The sequence below is a fragment of the Zingiber officinale genome, chromosome 5A (genome assembly GCF_018446385.1).
Source record: "Zingiber officinale cultivar Zhangliang chromosome 5A, Zo_v1.1, whole genome shotgun sequence".
In the NCBI taxonomy this organism is placed as follows: domain Eukaryota; kingdom Viridiplantae; phylum Streptophyta; class Magnoliopsida; order Zingiberales; family Zingiberaceae; genus Zingiber; species Zingiber officinale.
This window is the reverse complement of record NC_055994.1, coordinates 139937408-139948469: the sequence shown is the minus strand read 5'-3', so window position 1 is coordinate 139948469 and position 11062 is coordinate 139937408. Positions and strand designations below refer to the sequence as shown.

At 38.8% G+C, this 11062-nt stretch overlaps 2 protein-coding genes across 2 annotated transcripts; one reads left to right on the top strand and one right to left on the bottom strand.

The window, feature by feature from the left end:
* Nucleotides 1–4656: 4656 nt before the first annotated feature.
* Nucleotides 4657–6397, bottom strand: LOC121982107 (probable galacturonosyltransferase-like 4). Its single transcript, XM_042535015.1, has one exon. It carries the CDS (start codon nt 5961–5963, stop codon nt 4908–4910), a length of 1056 nt encoding a protein of 351 aa, XP_042390949.1. The 5' UTR covers nt 5964–6397; the 3' UTR covers nt 4657–4907.
* A 2433-nt stretch (nt 6398–8830) lies between these two features.
* Nucleotides 8831–10163, top strand: LOC121983315 (probable protein phosphatase 2C 35). The gene is made up of 2 exons (XM_042536254.1): nt 8831–9828; nt 9913–10163. Exons 1-2 carry the CDS (start codon nt 8833–8835, stop codon nt 10081–10083), a joined length of 1167 nt encoding a protein of 388 aa, XP_042392188.1. The 5' UTR covers nt 8831–8832; the 3' UTR covers nt 10084–10163.
* The last annotated feature ends 899 nt before the right edge of the window (nt 10164–11062 follow it).

Below are 11062 nucleotides of genomic sequence, written 5' to 3'. Positions count from 1 at the left end.
GAACAAGAAAAAGACTAATATATCCTTAATATCTAATAAATATAAAAGCATAATAATAATAATAATAATAATATCTAACATCATTGTCCTTCACCATATAATAATATTCATGACAAATTTTATCAAGTTTTTACTAGTTTAAATATTCACAATTCTCAATTTACTCTGTTGAATTCAAATATGATGACATAGATACATTAAGAATAGAGTCGTCTGATAGGCTAACACGTGGGTGGGCTGACCATTTGACGAGGTGAGACAGGTCGACCATTTGGCGGGCAGATCCTTATCTTGGTGGATTGGAAAATCTCCATCACAACTCAAGGTTGGTTGCAGGTTAGGCGGGCAAACCCACGGGTCCACCAAAAAATTAAAATAAAATAAAAAAAGTTCGCAACATCTTGTTTTGACCCGTGGGTTGCTCATCCAGTAAAAAGAAAATGTTTATGAAGCAAAATGAATTTAACACCTATTACTCAAAAAAAAAAATATAAGTTAAGAAAGCTTACCGTAAAAATAAATAAACCAATATAGTAACCACAATTGCATCAATATATTGTAAAAGAACAATAAGTTAGATCTTAGCTTTGATGAACACGAGAGAAGCGCCAAAGAGTTTAACGATGATTGTTCAAGGTGCATGAGCGACTGCTTCAGCATTTCCTCAACGTGTGGGTTAACCCAAGCCCATCGTGGGTCGATCCGCACAGGCCGCGGACCCAGGCAAGTTGGCCCACCTTGACCCACCTTTAAATGAGTTGATAAAATTATAACTCAATCCACTCAACCCAAATTGACAAATCTAATTAAGGATGCTTCTAGGAGTATATTAGTTTTGATTTGAAGTGATTCAGAGTTCTTTAAATTCATTAGATGATTTCCGATAAAATTGATTGATAAATCTAGAGATCTTCGAAGTTTTCTTAATATATTTACACACTCATATCTGAATTCAATAACATAAATTGAGAATAGTGAATTTTTGGATGGAAAAGAAGAATGAGAGGTATGATAATAATATATTGTATGATTTTAATATTATGGAAAATTAGATACCAAATTAGATACCCTAAACCTATATATGCAATTAAATAAAATGCCAGAAAGAAAATAATAACACACTTTGACTATTTTGCGATCCCTTGGCAATTACATAATTAAATGGGTTGAGGTTAATTTATAATTTGATGTTCTTCTATCAGGGGTGTGGATCCATTAAAAGGCAAGGGGTGCAGCTCCCCCCACCCCTTAATATTTAATATAAAATTATTATAATATATTTATATTTTAAAATTTTTATAAATTACACATAAATTATAATATAAAATATTCTCCAAAACCCTATACATAATATAACGCGCGCCTTGCTGTTATATAAGGGTGGGCATGCCCATGCAGAGCCTTCTCTTCGTGTACACCTCTCGCTCTAGGTCCGCTCGATATAATTAATATCCGATGTTCTCTTTGCTCAATTCCAGGTCGTTGGCGAGGGCATCACAAGATGGAATTGCATATGCCCATCGTGTATGGTGTGCGGAGGAGAGCAATTAAAGAAAGAGGGGAATATTGAGAACCAACGTAACGATGTTTGTTGAGTAACCTCTCTCTCCAGAAAGTCTAGCTATCAAATATGGGTTACCATCACACTGTATGTTCTGAACCTTAATTTGCATTCTCTTTGGAGCCTTTGTTTAGAGTATTCCCTTGGTTTGTGATTCCTTGGAAGACTTATATTCCATTGAGAACACATCAGTTGAAATTTTATTCTACAACAAGTAATCAGGTATATAAATTCGAACCCTAATTTTTTATTATAGAGATTTTTTTGTTGCTTTAAGATTTTGTTATATATTTGTTGATTATAGTTATTAAGTTTTATTGTTTATCTCTTCAATTGATTGATTTTTTAAAAAAATTATTTTGGTAGATATGTTTAAATATTTTAAAAGAAAAGGGGAAAAAGATGTATGCTCAAAAGGTAATGATTCTTCCAAAAAAAAATCGTGTCAAATTTGATTTACTTGAACTTCAGTTAGATCCGGGAAAGAGACTCAAGATTATTGATTTTGATCCAAATATTCGTGAAAGAGTCCGGAGAACATACTATTTAGATGGCGCTTTTCCAACCTCGCGAACATGAATTTCCACAAACATTAATCCAAGGAAATTTGAGAAGATTTAATCGTGCGTGGTTTGATGAATTTAAATGGTTGGAATATAACATAGAAAAAGATGCAACATTCTGTCTTTATTTTTATCTTTTCAAGAATAAATTAGGTCACCAAGGAGGTAATTTTATTTTTATCTTTTCAAGAATAAATTGGGTCACCAAGGAAGTAATGATACTTTTGTCAGTGGGGGTTTTAGAGATTGGAAAAATAAAGATAAACTTCATAAGCATGATAGAGGTCATAACAGTGGTCATGGAAAGCTTTGAGTAAATGTCAGGATTTACTCAATCAAAAGGAACATATTGAAACTAATTTAGCTACATCATTTGAGCAAAGCAGACTAAATTAGCTAACTACAGTAATTGATTGCATTAGATGGCTTTTAGTATAAAAAAAGTGATTAACCAAGTCAGGTAATGTTGAACCTGGAATGATCGGTCCAACCCTACGGAAGTTTCCCAAGATGAATTTTGGCACATGAACTTCCTTTTTGTGGGTATGATGAATCTCAAAATTCAATCAATCAAGGAAACTTTCTCAATCTTCTAAAATTTCTCGCGCATCATAATGAGGAAGTGAGAAGAGTTGCATTTGATAATGCTCATGGGAATGATAAGTTAATATGTCACAACATTCAAAAGAATATCGTTAGAGCTTGTGCATTCAAAACAACTAATGTGAAATTAAAAGAGCTTGGTGATAATCCTTTCTCCATTTTACTTGATGAGTCCCATGATGTGTCAGTGAAGGAGCAGGTTGCCGTTGTTTTGAGATTTGTAGATAGCAAAGGATGTGTGGTTGAACGTCTGTTGGGCTTTAAGCATGTAGGTAGTATAACTACTCTAGCACTTAAATGAGCCCTTATTGTAGATTTGTTATTGGCACATGGATTAAGTGTATCTAGGATACGTGGACAAAGATATGATTAGACAAGTAATATGCAAGGGGAAATCAATGGACTAAAAGCTCTTCTCTTAAAGGAAAATGAATGTGTGTATTATGTTTGTTGTTTTGCTCATCAATACCAACTTGCTCTTATAGTTGTGGCAAAGAATCATATTAATATTGCCTTACTTTTTCACGTGCTTTGTAATATTTGTGACAAAAGACAAATACGCTCGTCTTCAGCGCCCCCGCCAGCCCGTCCAAGGTCAACATAGAGAAAATAAATCACGGTGACTGAGAAGGCAAGTGATAGGTGGAGAGAGTTTACACAAAGTGCAAGGATTTACGCCTTGCCAACTTTGAGAATCGACCCCAAGACCTTATGTGGCAATTAACGTGCTTTGTAATATTGTTAATATGGTTGGAGGCTCTTTTAAGTGCCATGATGCTTTACGAGAGAAACATGCTGCTAGAATCGTACAAGCCTTGGAAAATGAAGAAATCACCAAGGGTCAAGGCTGAACCAAGAGAACACACTCATTCGGCCAAGTGATACACGTTGGGGATCACATTATAATCCTCTGCTTAGTTTGATTCAAATGTTTGGCTCCGCAATTGATGTGCTTGATGAGATTGTGGATGATGGATTACATTCGGATCAAAGAGCTGAAGCATTGCACTTGGTAAAAGATATACTATCATTTAAATTTGTGTTTAATTTACATTTGATGGAATCAATATTAGGAATAACAAATAAGTTGTCCCTAGCACTGCAATGAAAGGAACCAAGATATCGGGCAAGCTATGTTGTTAGTTGGTATATGTAAGAAAAAAATTCAAGGAATACAGGATGATGGATGGAGTTTATTATTTGAAGAAGTTTTCAATTTTTATCAGAAGTTTCATATTGACACTCCGAATATAAATGATTTATATGTTGGTGAGAGAAGATCATAGCGAAAAGCTGAAAAAGTAACAAATTCATATTATTATTTAACACAGTTATCAATATGTAATCACAAGAGCTGAATTTCTGATTCAGTGAGGTAAATACATAATTGTTGCTTTGTGTGGCATGCCTAAATCCATTAAATTCATTTGTTGCATTTGACAAACAAAGATGGGTTAAATTGACTCAATTTTAATTAAAAGATATTTCACCTATTGAGCTTTTGTCACTTCAGAATTTTGTGATGGATATACGTGTGAATGTTGAAGCTTTAGAGTTATAAGGGCTTGATGATATTTCTAAAAAGACAGTTCAAATGATTAAATGAATATTTGAATGATAATTTAATTATTTATAGTGAAAAGGATATATTTCGTAGCATGTTAAATGAATGGCCTGTTAAATAAAATTATTATTAATTATTTTCGGAATATGTCAAGTGGGTTTTAAAATTAAAAAATATTATTTAGATTTTATTATTATATTTAAATTTTTGTTATATATATATATATATATATATATATATATATATATATATATATATATATATATATATATATATATATAATATCTAACTCTTTACCCTGATAATATTTCTACATCTGCTTCTATTTCAATTGAAAGCCGAAGTAAACTGCAAACACAACCAAATTTAAATATAAAAGAAATAGTTAAATATTTTTCTCTTCCTATTCAGCTAAGGCAGCTAAAAAATTTCATAAATGGATAATAATATTGAAATTACTGCTCCCGTCCTTTGTTTGTTTGTTTGTTTTTTTTTTAATCTTGTGGGTCACCCCAATATGTTTTATATAACTCTCCTAGTTAAAATTAATTTGCAAGCCAATTCTCTCCCTCTCTCCGACTCGATCGGTCTTCGTCCCCCCGTGCAATCTAATTAGCTACCCTTCCAGGGCCGGCGACGAGGACCGGTAGAGATCGTAAGGAGCCCAAAGGTAGTCGACGGCGCAGGGTTTCCGGGAATCCAATCTCAGCCATGGCTTCCCCTTGCCACTCCAATGGAGAAGGCTGATGGGACCCGGGTGCAGGCTCCGGCACTTGCCCTCCAGATTGTCTCCGCCGAGGCCGTGCTGGTTCCACCGGTGGTCCACCGCCTTGATCTTTCCCGCCAAGACCAGCAGAAAGGGGGGCAACGAACCCAACTGGTAGATCCTCCTCTGTTTCTGCACGCCCATCCACTGCTCCACCATCTCAGTGTATCCCCCTGTTCGCCACAGCTCCACTTCCATCACCATCACGCCGGTGTTGAAGTAGCACGGGCGGCGGCCACGGAACGTGCCGGCGAGTTCTCGGTCGGCCCAGAAGTTGTCGGTGAAGTACTTGGTGAAGTTGGCGTGGCAGTACTCTGGCGCGGCCACGACGCGGCCCTCGAGATCGACCTGCCACAGGCGTCGGATGTCGTCGACGACGATGACGTCGGAGTCAAGGTAGATTACTCGGCGGACGTCGGCGGGGAGGATGTGGGCGAGGTAGATACGGGCGTAGTTGAGGGGCTGGTCGAGAGCGTGGCGGATGGAACGGGAGATGCGACCTCGCACGCGCGCGGAGTCGAAGCGGTAGACGCGGAAGTCGAGGTAGGGGAAGGCGGCGCGTATGGCGGCGAGGACGTCGAGCTCTGGGCGGGCGGCGAGGAAGTGGAAGGTGACGCTCTCCGGGCAGGAGGTGTGCTGGAGCATGGAGAGGACAGCCGCCATGGTGCCGCGGAGGTAGTTGGCATCGAGGGTCATGGCGACATCTACGCGGAGCGAGGCGGGGCAGTCGTCGCCGTTGCGGAAGGCGGGGGCCTCCCGGAAGGCAGGGGTGGCGGAGGAGGGGGTGGGAGTGGGGCGGCGGATGACGTCGACGCGGAAGGAGGAGGAGGCGGAAGGGAGGAGGAGGAGGAGGAGGAGGGAGGAGAGTACAATAATTACGCCGCGGCGGATGGAGGTGGTCGTCATCCTGCCGCGCGATGAAGGAAGCTAAGTCAGGTTAGGAGGAGGTAAAGGAGGGGGAGGAGGAGAATCCACGGGGGGAGGATATGTTAAAGGCGGGTGGCGTAGGATGAGCTGCAGGGTAGGAGAGCCGATGGCAATGAACGGGAGGGAGGGAGCGAAGCTCGGGGGATATATTTTGAGCTTTGCGGCCATGGACGACGCGCCAAGAAAGGGAGATTTAGAGAGCTAGCTAGAGGAATTAAGTTGTCAGGTACGCGAGCGGCTATTTTTGGCGGCGGAACGGAACGCGCGTGGCGAAGTCAGAAAGAAACAGGACTAGTCCAAGGACGACTCTTCGGGGAAGAAAGCGGCGAGCGAAAGAACGAGGGACGGAGGGAGGAGGAGGAAGCCTCGGAATCGGAAAGGGGGAGAAGGCGCAATGGGAGTCCTGGTCAAGTGTGTGTAAATGAGGTAAATAAGGGGGGACAAAAAGGAAACGCGGAGCTCCATTACGCGTCGTCTCCGCAACTCCGCGTGCCTCCGCTTTCACCGTTTTTTTTTTTCCCCCTTTTCACCGCGCCTAATTAACGGCCAGGTGGTTCGAATGTCTGCAGTAATGTATAAGTAACAAATAATTATGTATGTGTTGGTTTTTTTATGTTATATTTCATGCGATTGTGTTATCTATTTATTTGTATTTAGGATTGTATGATGTCTTATTAAAATGGGTAAATATATTTAGCATTTTTTTTATTTTTTAAAAATCTACGATGACATTGACTATATTTTTTTTAACATATTCTATTGCATATATGTCACATGTGAAGACAATTTGCAATGACATTAACTATATAATTTTTAACATATTCTATTTCATATATGACACATGCGAAGACAATTTGCAATGGCATTGTCATTGCAAAAGCTCTACTCTACCATAATTAAATAATTTTGAAATTGGAAAATCAAAATTTTTATTATAAACTTTGTTGCAAAAATCAACTTAAAATTTTTGTTATAAAGTAATTAATCTGAAACAAGGTTCTTTGTGATAGTTTTTACAATAAATTTTTATCATAACAAATGAAGTGATCATCTTCGATGACTAATTAAGCATTTGTGAAGGATTAATCATTGTCGAAGTCTTAGACTAAATAAATCTACCCAAAGTGAAACAAAGTGTTATCAAAGTACTTGATTATTATTAGAAAAATTTCTTACATTCCAACAAATAACAAATAAAGTGTATCAATAAATAAAATATAATAAAAATTAATTACGCTAACTTCAAATGCCCAGAGAACACTTGTATCAACGAATAAAGGCAGATAGTAAAGGTGTGAATGTTCGACCAGATGAAAAAAATACCCCTCGAATTAAGTTATCTGAGCACATCATTTCAAAATTTTTTAGACATATTTATAATAATTAACATTAAAAAAATATCGAAAAGGTTAGGTGAAGTCACTTGGTCTTTCTTCTTTTCTTGTCTAAATTCTTTAAAACTTTTTTCTCCATCAGAGCATTTCCAATACAAGTTTTATCAAAAGTTTATAAAATTGAAAAATCTTATTAAATTTTTTTTTATGATTATGTAGGTAAGATTTGGAGTTTCTCTTGAAGGTGATATTAATATATATGATTGATCTTTTTTAAATATTTTAAAATAAATTATTTGATGGACTAATTATAATGTTTCAGTTTATAAATAATGAGTAATAATTAAAATTATATTTTTTTTAAAAAAATAAATATATTTTAGATAAGTTAAAAAAAATACAAATGACTATAATTAAATTAAATATATAAAATAATTAAATATTAAATAAAATAATAAATTATATTAAATTAAAAATTAAAAATTAAAAATTAATTAATTAATTAATTGTTAATTATAAATAAATTAAATTAAAGATTATAATTAATTAAAATATCAAATGAAAACTATATAAAGATATTAAATGAAAAAATTGTACGTAAGTTTTTTTAAAAAATTATGGAGAGAATAGTAGATTTGTATTGAAATTGATGTAATATGTATGGAGTCATGCAACTACATGTGGAGAGAATTACAAAAAAAAAAACTCACTCAAAGTTTTAACGATTGGGAATGTTTCAATGAATTTTTACAATGTTGATGTGGCATGTTAAAATTCTAAAGAAAACTCATTTAAAACTTTAACGATTGGAGATGCTCTCGTTATGGTAAATCCTCAAAGTAATCAAAATAAATAATGATGGAGGAAACTATAGATTTTTTTTTATTAAATTCCATAATTTTGTTTATAATATTCAAAGAGTTTGAAATTGAATGGATTTTTTTAGGATCATATCAAATAGGTCGAGTTTCTTAGGCCAACTCGACCAAACCCCTTCGTTCTCTTTGTCGAGTTAGCACTCCACTGCAGATCCACACGACTTAGCCATAAAAACGTTGACCAACTGTTTGCTAGCGGGATGCTTTCCAATCGGCATTAACAGCGAATGACGAGAGTCGTCTTCAACGTCAAGCAGCAGCAACTGCAGCTGCTTGTGCGACTATTCAGTTCCTTCTCGCACTTGCACTGCACCCGTGAAGAACAGATTGCTCACTCCCTTCATCACTCCTCATAGTTTTTTTTTTCTTTCATAATCTCTGTTTCCCAATTCGACGTCAGTACTTTCAGGCTCATCTTTGTCCCACATGCTTCTGCTTCTGCTTCCACTAGATCAGTAACTTGATCCTTACTGATTCCTTCCTCCCTGCGTGGTCTATTGCCTTCCTAATCTTTTGCTGATTCAATACTTGTGCAATTGTTCATTCTTTTCTTCTTTGCTTCCTCTGTTCATTTCTCTCTGTTCATTTCTCTCTTCTTCTTAATGCAATTTTCTGAAAGATAAGATTTGAGGTTCAATGGGTTGTGTTCACGGGAAGTGCTTTGGGCGCTTCAAGAAGTTCTTCTGCTTTAGCTGCAGTTTCGACTGCCTTTGCTGCGTTAGCTGCAGCCACTGTCAAGCCTCTTGCACCGCTGCCGCCGGCGACGACTCCTTCGGGGATAACGAAATCGCCCCCTCGCAGCTCCGCGGTCGCTGCGGCCTTTCCCACGTTCTCACCGGCGCATCGCTTAGCGCCGCCGATGTTCCCTCCGCCGGCCTCCGCCTGCACTTCTCCACCCTCACGCAGCGCGGTTACTACCCCGACGAGCCGGATAGAACCAACGAGGACAGCTTCTGCGTGAAGCTGCGCCTGCAGGGCGACCCCGAGCTCCACCTCTTCGGCGTCTTCGACGGCCACGGCAAGTTCGGCGCGCAGTGCTCCGAGTTCGTCCGCGACAAGCTCCCGGACTTCCTCGCCGCCGATGCGCGACTGCCGGAGAACCCCGTAGAAGCCTTTAACTCGGCCTTCGCCGCCACGAATCGCGCTCTGCGCGAGAGCGCGATCGACGACAGTAACAGCGGCACGACGGCGATCGCGGTGCTGGTGCGTGGCGACACGCTGTTCGTGGCCAACGTGGGGGATTCCCGGGCGGTGTCGGGAGTCAGGAAAGATGAGCGTGTGGTCGCAGAGGAGCTGTCGAGCGACCAGACCCCATTCCGGCGGGACGAATGCGAGAGGGTGAAGCGGTGTGGCGCGCGGGTGTTGACGATCGATCAAATAGACGGCGTGAAGGATCCGAACGTGGAGTGCTGGGACGAGAAGGACCCCGACCCGCCGAGGGTGTGGGTGCAGGACGGGAAGTATCCGGGGACGGCCTTCACCAGGAGCGTGGGGGATGCAACAGCAGAGAGTGTCGGCGTGGTCGCCGTGCCGGAGGTGAAGGAGGTGAACATCACGGACGACCATGCGTTCTTTGTAATAGCCAGCGATGGGGTTTTCCAGTTCCTCTCCAGTCAAGCTGTAGTCGACATGGTAATGGCGGATTCCTTGGCCACTCCCGCCATTTTTACACAAATCTTCCTTCTCTGATCCGACGAAAATGTCTCGTCCTTCCAGGTTTCTAGTTTCGTGGATCTGAGGAACGCTTGCTCGGCGGTTGCTGCTGAATCGTACAAGTTGTGGTTAGAGAAAGACTATCGGACCGATGATATAACAATCATCGTCGTGCAGATCGAAGATTTGTCCGAGATCAGTTTCCCTTGCATTCCCAGTGAGTCAGTAGCTTGATACCAAAAGCCAATGCGCCTTCTTTTCTTCAACTCCTAGTTCAGTAGCAAAAGTCAATGAAGGATTCTTAATGATGTTCCAACTTTTTGGAGTGTTCTTGCTTCAGGAATTATTCCTCCTGTTTGTTTCTTCTGTCTGTCTGTTTCAGTTTAGTTTAGTTTACTTTGAATCATCAACTATCATCTCTCTTTTTCATTTATTTTTCTTTTTTAAAACATCTTTTATTCTAAGACACCTTTTTCTTTTGGCAGGAAGGATGAATGAATGCCCCTTTTTTGCTAGTTCTTCATTTTCTTATAAGTAATGTATGAGCTAGTTGAAATGTGTAAAATCACAGTTAAAAAGAGTATAAATTTGTCCAAACTCAAGTACTAAGTGGATAAAAATCCTAAGGGCTTTTACTAAATTAGTACTTGGACTTCAACCCAATACCCGTGAAAGATCCTTATCGGATCGGGCTTGCGTGAGAAGGCAAGTTCCATCTCTCCTTGGAACTCAATGTGGAAAAAAAACTCTCTCATATCTTCCTTCCTTGTTATCCTATTAAAGAGCTCTTATGAGACTAACTGGGATTTGTCATTAAAGAGCTCTTAGTCATAGGTGACTCCAAAATGAGTAAGGGAAAAGAGCTAATTGTTTTAGAGGTTTAGCAGTCCTCTTCCCTCCTAAATTGTACACCTATTTTGAGTTGGTGATGTTGGCAATCAAATTGTGACATCCACCTTAATAGACCCTAAGAAATTTTATTGATATTTGACATCATTCATCAATTTTGTAATGAAGGCTAAATTTTAATACATTTTAAAAAGAATGCATTAGAGTTCCTATAATCATTCTAGCAAAATGCTTAATTTGTTAAAATTGTATTATTTTAATTATATATAAAAATAAATTTGAATTAAATAAATCAATCGTAAATGAAATGAATCATAGTAAAAGGTGATATAGGTAATAATCCATTTATAAATTTAGATAAAGC